This window comes from Podarcis melisellensis, assembly GCF_964234715.1.
Source record: "Podarcis melisellensis genome assembly, chromosome: 15".
Lineage (NCBI taxonomy): Eukaryota > Metazoa > Chordata > Lepidosauria > Squamata > Lacertidae > Podarcis > Podarcis melisellensis.
The window spans coordinates 40,567,277-40,581,880 of record NC_138532.1 but is presented as its reverse complement, the minus strand read 5'-3'; the positions used below and the strand labels follow the sequence as shown (position 1 = coordinate 40,581,880).

At 46.6% G+C, this 14,604-nt stretch overlaps 1 protein-coding gene across 2 annotated transcripts in view; it reads left to right on the top strand.

Annotated features, from left to right (window-relative positions):
* Positions 1–14,604, top strand: part of CLTC (clathrin heavy chain) — a 73,805-nt gene that overhangs the window by 15,956 nt on the left and 43,245 nt on the right. For both annotated transcript variants that reach the window (XM_081890133.1, XM_081890134.1), the window contains exons 2-3: positions 9,106–9,313; positions 14,090–14,358. In XM_081890133.1, coding sequence (XP_081746259.1) covers positions 9,106–9,313; positions 14,090–14,358 — 477 coding nt within the window. The remainder of the gene's footprint in view (positions 1–9,105; positions 9,314–14,089; positions 14,359–14,604) is intronic.

The following is a 14,604-nucleotide window of genomic DNA, read 5'->3' as shown; positions in this document are numbered from 1 at the left end:
AATGCTCCCCACACACCTGTTTCAGCCTAAAGAACCATTGTGTGCGTCTATAGAAAGTAGTACTCCTGGCAGATATTGTACCCCGCCCTGTGAGCCAAAACGGCTCTTAGAGCAGCTTACAAAAAAGAAAAAACCCAGTTCTGAGATGGTCCATGTCCTAAGGTCTCAGTCACACAAGGAAAAAAGAACAGGAGGAAGAAGGGAAATGCAAGTTCAGGCAACAGTTCAAGTTACATTCACAGCCTGTGTGAGTGGCGTTTCTGACTGCTTTGCCCTTGCTAAAGAGCAGTCCTGCCCCAGAAGCACTTCTGCCACCAGACCACATTCAACAGCAGATCTGATGAATCCCAGGACAGGGCAGTTTCTGCAACACAGTACTTTCCTCAGACAAGTCCTTGGCCAAGTGGAGCCTGCCAGTCAGTCATTGAAGCACGTTGAAAGTATGAGCGAGAATATAAAAAAGCGAAAGACGGTTAAGGCAGTGTTGCATTTCAAGGCAGCATATTTCATTTGAGCCTGGATAGCAATGCTGGTTTGGCACGGTCGATTTAGTGAAGGGAGTGGTGCATTACTAATAGCTTGTGAATGGTTACTCGCAGAGGTGTGGCTTTACAACAGAACTTGACGGCGCAGTTGTAGACAAGACGCTTGTGGGGAGCTGAAATGGAAGATAAGGCGTAGCAGTGCATGAATTAGTTTCCCTTCTCTCTGTGTTATATCAAAGTGGGCAGCCTACCCTACTGCTCCTGAAGCATGATCTTTGAGGCTGCTCTCAGATTCTTAAGAAGCCTTGCTTTAAAAAAGTAAATAAATCAACCAACATGCTTCTAGTTCAGGGGTAGGCAACCTAAGGCCCGTGGGCCACAAGCCGCCCATGGGGGTCATTTAACCAGCCCACGAGCCGCCGCATGCTGCACTAAAGAGGTGCAGCACAGTGCGGGGACTTGCTTCCGTGGAGCCAAAAATTGCGCCTGCGCATGTGCGGGTGCCAGAAATTGCAGGTGCACACACACACACGCAATCCAGCCCACGGAGGGATCTCTGCTGGAGTGAACTGGCCCAGGCGAGGTAAACCTTGCCGACCCCTGTTCTAGTTGATGTGGTGACTCGTATTGGCTCTGCTTAGGTCTGGTAGACCCATGTTTGAGCTGGTGCAAGACTATGTATGAAGCTCACTGATGCGGCCTCTTAGAGGGACTTGCCTAATTCTCAGTGGAATACAGTGGATGCTCAGGTTGCAAACATGATCCGTGCGGGATGCACATTCACAACCTGCAGCGTTTGCAACCCGTGTCTGTCTGTCTGTGCGCGCATGGGTTGTGAATTGGCACTTCTGCGCATGCGGGACTGCTGAAAACCGGAAGTAGCCCGTTCAGGTACTTCCAGGTTTCGGTGGTCTGCAACCCAAAAAAACGCAACCTGAAGCGTCTGTAACCCGAGGTATGACTGTACAAAGTATAATTGTTTACCCCTTTAGCTACTGTAGTGTCTGACAATGTGGTGGTGTTTTATTAAGCACTTAATCTTTCACTTGGTTTTATTATTGTTGTTTTGCAGTCAGCTTTTGTTTGTTTGTGAACCCGCCTCAGTATATATGTTCTTGAAGTGAAAGGTGGTGTATAAATTGCTGTAATAACAGAACAATCTAAACCTCTAAACCGGTTTACATAAAGACGTGAAATGAGCAATCTGAATGAAACTGTGTTTAAAGTGTCTTAATTTGGGGGCTGACGAGAATTGCTGCGTGAACTGAGGAAAAGGTGGTGTAGAGTTAGAGGCTGGGAAGGAGTCTTCTGGTTGGGCGTTGGACTGGGGGCACGGAAAACCTGGGAAGCTCACTGGATGGCTTGGTGTCTTCTGTCTGTCAGCCTCGCCTACCTTACAGGTTGTGAGACTTGGCTGGAGGGAGGCACACCATGTGTGCTGCCTTGACCATGGGAGACGAACACTATATCAATGCAGTAAATCTGCCCTTCATCTTTCAACCTGGCAGATCCGAAACCACAGCAAATGTGGCGTGTAAGTCGCATTCACTTTGACCTTCCCTCTCACTCGGATGTGTTTTCTGATGCAGCTTTTAGCGCCTGCCCCTGTTATAGGTGACCTGCTTCAGAGATATGGTGCTCCTGCACCGGAAACACCCTGTCTATTAAAAAGCTGATAATGGGCTTGATATCCTTGAAGCACAGCAGATGATTATCCCTGTGATGCAGATCTGAGATGGGTTTGTCTTGTCGTTGCCATACATTCGGTCCCCCCCCCCCCGACGATAGTCCTTGTTCTATATAAAAACCATACTTCCACGCCAGAGGCAATGAATGTTCTTGAATTTCTCCCCCAGATAGCAGAACAAATACAGCTCTTGTTTTGTTAAACAGCTATTTGTACTGCAGTATAAACCCATCAGAGTTTTATGTGGTGTAGCTTTGAATAGAACAGTCACCATTGGACAGAATTGAGCTATTGCCATTTCTGTGCTAGGGTCTACCCACTTACATCTAGGGAGAAATTTCAACCCAGTAAGCCTTAGAAATGTGTGCATTGTGGTAGAGCTGAGGTTTGGCGACCCTTTACAGTCTTGGGGCCCCCAATTCCCTTTAGACAACCCTCTAAAGGGTAGAAGTGGCACTGGAGACAAAGTGGATGGGGCTAGAATTGGGGCTCTTACCTTTGCACAGTGGGTAACATTCCAGCTAGGCAAAGGCCAGAGATGTTGACACCCCCTACACACAGGCGCACACTCCTCCCTGTCCTCCATACAGGCAAGCAGGAAGCATTGCCACAGTTCAAGGACACATTCAAACCAGAGAAATATAGTCATCCTGGAGGATGCAGATGCAGAGTACGACTGGGGTGGTGTTGGCCTGATGAGGGGATGTGACATAGGGAGAGTCCTTGGGGGCCACATAGAGAAGCGTAGAGGGCCAAATTCGACCTCCTGACCCAGAGGTTCCCTGTATCTGTTGTAAGGATGAAAGTAACAGGACGGCTTTGTGGGGCATGAGGGTCTTTGGTGTGTAGCCTCACATGGGACTCCTACGGCTCCACAATGTAACTTTGCAGCCATTACAGAAGAGAAGCACAGGAGGGGCACACCCTGTCTTTATCGGAGGCTACAAGGAAGGACAGAGCTGAATTGGGAAGGTGGAGCCTTTATTGTGGCGGATGAAATGCCACTGATAATAAGGCAGGGCGGCACATAAGGAATTCACACCCTCTTGATGTTCCATGAGGTTTTCACAGGAACGATTGTGAAGATTGTGAAAAGCGTCTTCTCCCCCCCCCCCCCGCCCCCAAGAGCTAACCTTAAGGAGCATAAGGAGCAGAATAGAGAACTTTTATACTTCTGAAGGTGTCTGTGAAAATGGCTGGCTCTTGCAAAACTCTTGCTTCCAGTCTTTGCCCCCCCCCCCCCTTATCTGGCTGTTGTGAATGAATCATTCTTTCTTGGTAGTTTACTACACTGTTGCACAAGTGAGGAACCGAAAGTGCACAGAGTCCTTGGGAAGAGCTCTGCAGAAGAGCTGTCCTTTCAAAAAAGAGAGGAGCTAGGCTCTCTTGCTGGCTAAACATGGCTGTCTCTCATTTCCTCCCAAGGAGCTCAGAATGATCTTCATTTGCTTTCCCATACCCAGCTGCACTCCAGCTGCTGCAGGGCTCCTCCAGCTCCCATCACCCCAATCATTGGTCATGGTGGCTAGAGCTTATGAGAGTTGAAGTCCAACAGCACCTAGAGGACATCAGGCTGGGGCAGTCTGATCCACTGCTCAAGAGCTGGCCTGCTGTAGTGACTAAGACTGAAGTACAAATCTGCTTTGAATTACCGCCTCTACCATAGGGTAGCTACCTAGGCAGAAATTGAGATATGAATGTTAGGAGCTGTGGCACCTTAAACCTAGGTTATGGGTGCAACAAGAATACATAGCTGAAAATGAATGAACTGCAGCTAAAATATGTTCATTTTTCACATGGTCTAGCCCTAGCCCTAATATTCTTAAGAGGGTCTTGTCTCTTCAGTCTTCAGAGAGTAGCTGGAAGTGGGGACGCAGGAAAAGGTCTTCCTTTCCTTCCACTCTACAGTTTTAATCTGAAATCTTAGGTGCAGTACTGCGCCCAGAGCTCAAAAACCGTTCACGCTAATGAAATTCCCTGACGCAAAATGCGCCTGGAACAATGGGAGTTTCAAACGCTGTACCCAGGTGGCCTTAGTGCAGGTGTGTGGAACCTTTGGCCCATCAGAAGTTGCTGGGCTGCAGCTCCCATCATTCCTGGCCACTGGCCATGCTTGTGAGGGCTGATGGGAGTAGAAGTTCAGCAGCATCTGGAGGACCAAGAGTTCCCCATTCCTGCCTTCAGGGGTCTGAGGCCAAGAGTATGGCTTCCCATCTAAGAACATAAGAGCCTGCTGGATCAAGCCAAAAGCACATCTCATCTACCACCCCGGTCTCACAGGGGTCAGATAGGTGCCCTAATGAGAAGTGCACAGGCTTGTGTTTCCCAGCAGCTGGCATTCAGAGGGGTGCCACATCTGTATTATGGGGATAATACTAATTTACTTTCCAGGGCTCTTGAAGCATTTTTAATTCTTTGGATCCTTGTGTGTACTATACAAATGTTAAGTATATATGCATCCTCTCTAGAACTCCTGAGCTAGAGAGGGCAGAGTGTGACCTGCTCAGGGTTACCCGTGAGCTTCCCAGCTGGTTAAACAGGGATTTGACTCAGTCCCTCCGTTATAAGACCTAACAGTGCGACTCAAACATGTTGCTTTTGAAAACGAAGCGTAGTTGTGTGTGACACACACACAGCCTCCTTAAATTTCCCTGTAACACTCTGCAGAAGTGAAAATCAAGTCGAAACAGGAAAATGCGGTTTGCTTAGTAACTGCTGCTTAAATGGCTTTGCTTGAGCTCTGCCCATCCCTTGTGCAATGTTGTTAGTGTTAACTTGGTCTCTTCGGCTTGGAGTAGTGGTTAGAGTGCTGGAGCAGGACTTGGGAAACCAGGGTTCAAATCCCCACTCAGCCATAGAACTGAGTGGATGGCCATGAGCCAGTCACTCCCTCTCAACTAACGTACCTCGAAGAATTGTTGTGAGGATTAAATGAGGAGGAGAACCATGTATGCTACTTGGAGCTCCTTGGAGAAAAAGTTGGGGAATAAATGCATTCCTACTTTCAGGGGACCATTTCCACATGGGCTTACCTGTTGGGGAAGCAGTCCATGTTAGAGGGTGTGTGTTTGTGTTAGGTTACACATACATTGGATGCAGTGGGAAAACTTGTTCTTATTGTCTGGGAGGGGCCGCCGAGACCATATAACGCTGGTCCTGAAAGATCTTCATTGGCTCCCAGTACGTTTCCAAGCACAATTCAAAGTTGGTGCTGACCTTTAAAGCCCTAAACGGCCTCGGTCTTGTATACCTGAAGGAGTGTCTCCACCCCCATCGTCCAGCCTGGACACTGAGGTCCAGCACCCAGGGCCCTTCTGGCAGTTCCCTCGCTGCGTGAAGTGAGGTTACAGGGAACCAGGCAGAGGGCCTTCTCGGTAGTGGCGCCTGCCCTGTGGAACGCCCTCCCAGCAGATGTCAAGGCAATAAGCAACTATTTTACTTTTAAAATAGTTTAATGTTTGATGCTGTATTGTTTTTAATATTTGGTTGGAAGCTGCCCAGAGTGGCTGGGGTATAAAAATTATTATTATTATTATTATTATTATTATTATTATTATTATTATTATTATTATTATTCAGAGTTTAAGGGTGGCATTCAACTAAGTTTTGCCCATTGAAATTAATGCACGTGACCAAGAGTCAGTGTGGCATAGTGGATAGAGTGTTGGATTAGGACCTGGGAGCTCAGGGTTCAAATCCCTTCTCTGCCATAAAACTCACTGGGTGACCTTGGGCCAATCACAGCCTCTCAGCCTAACCCACATCTCAGAATTATTGTGAGAAGAAAATGGGGAGGAAGAGAACCATGTATGCCCTCTTAAGCTCCTCGAAGGAAAGGGGAAATAAATGCAATAAGTAATATGCAAGTTAGTTCCATTGATTTTAGTAATCACCCAAAGCCTTTGCGCTTAGTTCCTGTTGTTGCAGAGGCGATTTAATTACGTTTGAATAGCATTGTGTCAGTACTGCCACTTTTTACACCCTGGAGCAGAAGGCCTTTTGGGACTTGCCATTTACTTTCCCAGGTACCTTGGGCTCTCAACACTCTGGACCAGCAATTATATTTCCTATCCTGGTTTTGTTCCACAGCAACCATGCTTCACTGAATGATTGTGCCCCACCCCCCAATTCCAAAACCATGCAGGAGAAACATTTACCCGCAGGAATGAAAAACTAGGAAGGAAGCTTCTGTAGAACTTCCTTTGGCAATCTTGCTGGCCTTGAACTACATCACAATTATTGGGTTTCAAGACTTTTTTTTAAAAAAAAGATTCCTACAGTTCAGTGCTGACCTTGAAACTCGTTCACGTGCATAATGCTCTGTTTCTCTCTAGCTAATTGGAGACCCTGCATTCTTTGTAGATGGGACCTGGGCAAATAAAAAGCAACAAACTAATTGGCCAGGGTGGTTGCCCAGTTTGCATTAGGCACATGAGGCTTCTGTTGGGCAACCCTTTTTAGCTCTCCCTGCAAATCCCACTTGCCATAGGGCCAATTGCTGGTGCAACACACTAGTGCAAACATCATGGCCAAACACATCCCTCAAAGAATCGGTTAATACCCACTGAAGAAGAAGCCTCAGTGTCGTAACCCCTGCAGTGTTTCCTCCGGCTGTTCAACAAGTGTTGCTGCAATGCCCACTTCTGCATCCAGCCTTCCCTTAAAACCCTTCCATGTTGGCCTAGCTTTCTAGGCACTAATTTGCATTCTTTGTTCATGCCTTTGAAGAAAAACTGGCTTGCTGTCATCTTAAGACCTTGGGACCTGGCAGCTGTTTTCATGAGCTGAATAGAAATGGCTGTTTGGTCGTATTCTGGTGTGTGGAAGTGGAGCACTATGGTCTAGACCAGGCTTGGGCAGATGTTTTGGACTACAATTCCCATCATCCCTGACCACAGTTAGCTAAGGATCATGGGAGCTGTAGGCCAAAACATCTGGAGGGCCGAAGGTTGACTATGCCTGGTCTAGACCAACCTTCTCCCAACCTGATGCTGTTGGTTTCCAACAACTCCCATCAGCCCCAGCCAGCAATGGCCCATAGTCAGGGAGGATGAGAGTTTGAAGTTCAAAACATCTGGGCAGCACTAGGGCTGGGAGGAAACTCTTTTAGATGCCGTTGCACTATAAAACCCTCCTCATCTTTGTGTTCATTGGAGGTTGCTCCTGACCAGGTGTGCACTGGATTACAGGTTTACCTGCACAGTACATAAGGGATGCAATTTGAACTGGGGAATGTGCCCTGGAGCACAGCAAAGCCTCTTTTGTGGCTGTGTATTTAGAAGGGGAGATAGGATTATTTTATTTTTAGTGTTGCTTATTAAATTTGTATCCAGCCCTACCTCCAAAGGGGCCATGGGCAGATTAGATTTATATTTTGCCTAGTGATGTGGGCTTTCTGGGAATCCCCCCCCCCTTCCATCCCCAGTGTCCTAGATATGGGGTGTGTTTGACATTCAGTACAACAAACAAACATCAAAGTTATTTTGGTGTTGGTTAAATGCTATATTCAGCACTTTACCTGGAAATTGTTTTTAATGGAATACTTGTTAGGAGATTACAGATCTTAAATAGATGAAGAAATGGTTAATTTATGGTTTTTAGCATGTCTTTGCTCCCCCCCGCCTGCCTTCAAAAGCCGTCCGGGATAGCGGAGAAACACGCTGCGTTTCTCCGCTCTCCCGGGAAGGCAGGCAGGGGGGAGCAAAGACTTTCGCCCCCCGCTGGCCTTCAGAAGAGGTCCAGGAAGGCCGGCGGGGGGCAAAAGTCTTTGCTCCCCCCGGCTGCCTTCAAAAGCCGTCCGGGATAGCGGGAAGCGCTTCCCTGCTATCCCGGACTGCTTTTAAAATGCTGGCGGTGGGGAGCAAAGCCTTTCGGCCCCCGCCGGCCTTCCTGGACCTCCTCTGAAGGCCGGAGGGGGGGGGGGAAAGGCTTTGCTCCCCACCGCCAGCATTTAAAAGAGGTCCCCAGAGATTTCCCTATGGGCTTTCTTCATGCGAAGCAAGCCCATAGGGAAATTCGTCTTGCAAAGCAACTCGCAAACGGAAAACCCTTTCGTCTTGCGGGTTTTCCATCTTGCGAGGCATTCGTCTTGCGGGGCACCACTGTATCTCCAGGTTCCCTAGGCCTGTTCAGATATTCTTTACAAGGTTGGGTTAGCCAACATGGTGCCCTCCAGATGCTTCTGCTTATAACTCCTACCAGCCCCTGTCAGTGGCGGGTCACTGGTGGTCTCTTAAGTAGCTTGGTCTTCAGCTGTAAAATAGGGACTTAATATGTTTGTATCTCTGAGCTGTAATAGGGACTTATATGTTAGTACCAACACAGCTGAATTTGCAGATGGCAGCCAGTGAAATCTTGCAAGCAGGGTGTTATATGCTGGTGGTAGTCAGCCTCTGGAACCGACCTGGTATCTTCGTTCTGTGGGTGATGCAAATTGTGGTCCAGCATCTTGCAGGTACCGCACTGGCTACTCCTACAGTAGCTTGTGCTGGTTCTGACCAAAGTTCCTTTTGATAGAAACAGGTGTACAGTGTAGTAAGCAAAAGAGTTAGGGAGTGGTACCCATGACTTTAACTTAAATTGTGAGTTCCATTGATGGCTTTAGGTTTTATAGTGTTGAGGCATATCTGTGCCTGCATACTGGGACGGGTGGCAGTTGCAGTAACAATGGAAGGCTGTCTGAAAGAGCCCAACATATTGCTATGGACTATTCATTGCCATAGGTGGCTTTGGGGTACATTCCATAGACGTCTGAAGTTTTCGTCAACGTCTGAAGGGGATACAGGATGGAGCTCTTAGTGGCTCCCTGTAATGGGCCAAATGGAAGTGCTTGGAATCCCAGAGTATTATTGAGTTTTTATGAGATGTTGGCTATTGTAAAGGGACTATGAATAATTGAATGACTTTGAACTCTCTTGTGTGTTTGTCTTCCAGCTCCAGAACCTGGGCATTAACCCGGCCAACATTGGTTTCAGTACTCTGACCATGGAGTCTGACAAGTTCATCTGCATACGAGAGAAAGTTGGTGAGCAGGCCCAGGTGGTCATCATTGACATGAATGACCCCAGCAATCCCATTCGCCGGCCAATTTCAGCTGACAGTGCAATCATGAACCCTGCCAGCAAGGTCATTGCCCTGAAAGGTACAGGAAATCTTTCTCAACATATTTCTGAATTGGAGTTGAGCTTTTTAGAAACGTGTTTTAAGTTTCAAAAGGTGTACTGATTTTTGTTGCCCTTACTATTTTGTCATTACTACTTTTTCTATTCTTACAACTATGAGAAGCTGTGGGTTACTAAACATATACAGTATTTATTGCAAACTAGCAGGGTTGATGAGCTAGTGAAATCCTTGATGGCTTTTTCCAATATAAGGCTGGTTTGCGGTATGGCTTCCATCAAAAGCTCTGTTTAAACTAAACAAGCCTTGTTACTAAGCCCCCAAAGTTTCTAGTCAGTAAAAAAGAAAAAAAATAGTTGCATGCTTCTTAGTTTACTTACAGGGCTTTTTTGCTTTTTAACAAAAGAAGGGCTCCCAGAACAACTTAGAGAGATAAGTAATAGAACAGCCCTGGAACTCGTTTATGATTTAAACAAGAGTGGCTAACCCATGGGCTGTCCCCAGCTCCCTGAAAGTTTTTTGTTTGATTTATGAACCCCCCCAGTTTGTCATTAAAAATAAGAGGGTTTAAATTACTGCCACTTCTGTGATTCCCCTGGTAAGCTGCCATTGTTCCAAAAGGGTTTTAAGCCCCCCTTAAACTTTTTTTTTTAAAATGTTGAGTTGAATAATGAACTTATAAGATTTAAAATTGAGTAGAGTAGCTAGTGGGTAGTCTTTTGGAAGGCAGCCTTGAGAGCTGCATTTCTCACCACACTAATTGGAGGTATGGCTTCCAGAAGGTTGACCATGGGTCAGTGTTGGGGAAAGGGGCTTCCCTTACTCCACAGCCAGGATAGACACTGGGAAGGTTAACAAAGGGAGGAAGAGACTGCCATTTGCTCCAGCCTGCTCATTCTCCTGGAAAGGAATTTCATGTGCTCGTCTGTCTGGAATTCCTGATCTCCCATGGTGCCTATGCTAGTGGTTATGTGGAAAACTGGCGTGATCGGTGCTTGTGTTCATTTCCAGAGCACTGTAAGACCAAAGTTTTGAAGAGAGCTTACAATAATTAGCAACTGGGAAATAAGAGGGAAGAGAATGGCATAGTTAAAATGCATCCCACCTCATTATTGGTGGTGATTACCCCTGTGATTTCATCCAGGGTCCAGTTGTTACCATGAGTCACCTGGCTTGCATGACACGGTACCGCTCACCAGGAATGTGCAAATGTGAGCTCCTTCCTGGAGAGGAGCTCGCAGCTGATTTGCGCTTCCTTGGCCCATTTGCTCTTGTGATGAGCAGATCTAAGCCCAAGGTTTGGCTTAGTGTGTCATTCAAACCAGGAGTCACTATCACTTTTTATTTTTTAAAGAAAACCTTGCAATCATTTTTTAAAAAAATCAGAGTAAGAATATTAGCATAGGGACCCCATTTGTTCTCTTAAGCAAGTTAATAAGGAACATAGGAAGCTACCTTCTGTTGTCAGACCATTGGTCTGTCTAGGTCAGTATCCTCAATGCTGACTTACTGCCAGTTTTCCAAGGTTTCAGGCAGGGAGCCTTTTCCAGCCTAGCTGTAGATTCTGGGGATAAAGCCTGGGACCTTCTGCAGGCAAAGCTGATGATCTACCACTCAGCCGTGGTCCTTCACCTCCTCCTTCTAACAGGCAGCACCAATTTCCTTGCCCGTTTCCCACGTTCCAGCTCTCCTGTGGCATAGTTTTCAAAGACAGGGCAAAACAATGTTATAGTATCCTCCTTCTTACACAAGAAATTGGTAAATAGAACTTACCTAGGTTTACAAGTCCCAACTTGAACAAGCCTTTGTGCCGGATGCGAACTGCCTAGTCACCTTTGCTCAAAACGGTCAAAGTTTTATTTTTTATTTTTTTTTAAAAGCACTGCTCATCTGCCCTCCCCAAAAGACAGCGTATTGCCTCATTTCTTTTATTTGCTGGAGAAACGTAAGCTCTCAACTGTCTCATTACAATAGCTTCCTCTTTTTTTCTTCTGATGGCTTTAATGTTGTATCACTATTTTTGTCACACTTTCTAATGCTTTCTTGTGTGTGCAGATGGTGAGTTACCTCCGTTTCAGATTGTATTTGTGTTTGTCCTGTTTTATGAAAAGAGAATGCAAAAGGCTTACCAGCTTAAAGGCTTAACGGGGGCACATCTCTGAATAATTAAGGTGGAGGAGTAGACAAGGACCTATATATTCTGTCTGCTGTGGAGTCTTGTTCTCAGAGCTCCTCTTTCTTTGAAAAAAACCAAAAACCAAAACCCTATTCCCGCAATGCTTGTACCTGCAGCATCTTTACTTGGAGCTGTAGAGATGTACTTGCTTGGAAGCAGTAAACTTAGATATGCATAAAGCTTTTTATAAACAGGACTGAGACTCTTACAATTCCATATCTGGCTGTATAATTTTTTGCTTTTCATGTGCTCCGTGTGGGGCGAAACTGAAGCCGTAGCCTGGCTGTCAAATAGATGTTATCTTGGATTACCCACCCCAACCTCTAAATCCAAGTTTGCATAGTGAAAGGAATACTGACTGAACTAGTCCTGGTTCTGTCCCCTCACCCATCCTTGCCACTTATTTTTTCCCTACCCTGAGGAAACAAGCCTAACCTGTTGTCTTGAAGACATCAACCCAAGCCCAGCTCAGAGCAGATGGGTGACCCTTGGTGGATGGTTGACTCATATCCTTCAGCCCTGAAACGTAGTTCTTTAATGGCTTTGAAAGTCTGGCCTGCATAGCTTCTGTGCTTTTGTGTTCCTCTGGATTGTTGTAAAAAAAACCCACACACAACCTTAGGAGGGAAATACACACAGCTTTCTCCCCATGCTGTTTAAATGGAATAACGCCCCCCCCCCCATGTCTTTGCTTCTAATGACACCCATGAATCTCTTCTGCCTGGCACAATTCTAGTTCTCAAAGCAGGAGGTGTGAAACAATTGCGTTGTCATGGCTGGGCTGGGAGATAATACTACACTAGCTTTTCCTCTCTACTGCCCAACCTTGGTCAACGTCTTGATAGTAAGCTGTACTCCTGGCAGTGGTTAGTACCCAAAGGAAAGTTGTATTGGCTTCCTTCCACAGTGTCCCACAGCCCTCTTTCCTTGGCCCTCTCTAGAGCTTGCTCTGTGGCTCTTTGCCTGCTCTCCTCCCCTTTTCTGTCACATTAGGGACATAGGAAGCTGCCTCCTACCAAGGCAGCCCATTGGTCAGTTTTTTGTCTAACACTAACTGGGAGTGGCTCTGCAGGGTTTCAGGCAGGAGTCTCTCCTGACCCTACCTAGAGATGCCAAGGATTGAACCTGGGACCTTTGACATGCAATGTGGGTGTTCTATCCCTAAGCTGTTGGACCTTTACAACAGCACTAGTCTGAGAGCCACACGTATGGAAGCTATTCCATGGTATACTGCTTATTTTATTTATATGCACAGTACAAAATTAGTTATATGCCCCCTGTTTCAAGCCATCTCAAAACTTGGTCCAGGTCCATATGATACAACCAGAGTGGCTGGGGAAGTCCAGCCACTTGGGTGGAGTATAAATAATAAAATTATTAATATTATTATTAACCAGTAAAACCACTTGCTGTAAATAACTGCAACCGATAACCCAAAGGGCACAGTTAGGAATAAACATTAAAACACCAGAAAGGCTTGGTTGCCTAGGTATGTCAAGTGTGCCAAAAGCATCATGGGCACTGGGCGCTTTCCAGAGCCCTTAGGGGAGGCAATTCCATAGGAAAGGTGCCACCACAGAGAAGGCCCTTCCCCCTTGGTTTCCACTACCTGAGGTTGCAGCAAAGCGTGTTGCTGGGAACTGAAGGCATTGCTGCTTCATTCCCATCTGCCCCAAGGAGCTCAGGGCAGTATCCATGTAGTACTTCCCAATGTTGCCCTCCCAACAGCCCTGCGGGGTGGGTGTGGGAAAGACCACGCAGAGAGCTTGGTGGCCCAAGCCGCCCTGCTCCAGATTACCAGCACTTAAGTCAGCTGTGACGCACTGATTCCTTACTCGTGGTAAGAATGCCGGAGGTGGTGGCATGATCCAGCGTTGACATGTGAACATTCACCCCCTTTTCCACTCCTCCTGAGACTTGAAGCACCCCCTCCGCCAAAGCCTGCCTGGTTGTCATTGTGTGAGCTCATCTTCTCCCTCCCACCCCTCTGTGTGTAGTGCACGTATCTTTCCCCATACCCAAATAATCTGCAGTACACAACAGTAAAGAAACTTTGTTAAGGGTTTTGGTTCGGTTAAAACCAAACTTGCAGCTGACCTAACAAAGTGTCCGCTTTGTGACTGCCTATTCACGTGGAAAACCTGTCTTGTGTTCCTCCTGTACTTGTCCTCGATGCGGACATAAATGTGTGTGTAGCACTGCCCGTTGTATGCTGTGGTGTACTTTTTATCTCTCAAGTGAGAAGTCTTTTTTAAAAATCCGCCTCTTGGGTTAAGGATGAGTTTAACCTAGCATGAGAATCAAAACATCTCGACTTCAGTATGAACGAGACTCATGTTTGCAATACCCGGCTGTGAAGCCGTAACCAATTAATTCAACAATTGGTTCTATGATAGTAACTTGTGTGTAAGAGTAGTAGATGTGGCTTTAGAAATGTTGGTGTCTGTTTTTTATTTTAAAAAGCAGCAGCCCACTGAGAATTATTATTATTTTTCACAACTAAATGCAGTGCATGAAACTTCCTGATGGGTCAGGTGGTGTGTGCAGATGTTTTAAGCCCTCACCTTGGCCCTCCAGCTCTGCCTCTGCTTCAGCTAATTTCCCTGTAAATTGTGTCCCTAGCTGGGAAGACCCTCCAGATCTTTAATATTGAAATGAAAAGCAAAATGAAAGCTCACACCATGACGGACGACGTCACCTTTTGGAAGTGGATTTCTCTGAACACGGTTGCGCTGGTCACCGACAGCGCTGTGTACCACTGGAGCATGGAAGGGGAGTCTCAGCCGGTCAAGATGTTTGATCGCCATTCTAGCCTCGCCGGCTGCCAGATCATCAACTACCGTACGGATGCGAAGCAGAAATGGTTGCTTTTGACTGGTATATCTGCACAGGTAAGGCATCGGTATAAGTGGATGTATGCACATCCAAATATGTGGAAATTGTGGCTTTAGCTAGAATCTGTGCTAAACTGCATGGGCAGAGTGGTTCCCGCACTCTAGGGAACATCAGAAGAGTCCTGTTGGATCAGGACAAATGCCCATCTAGTCCTGGGCTCTGTTCTCACAGTGGCCATCCAGATGTTCATGGGAAGCCCGCAGGTACGACCTGAGCGCAACAGCAGCACTCTCCCTACCTGC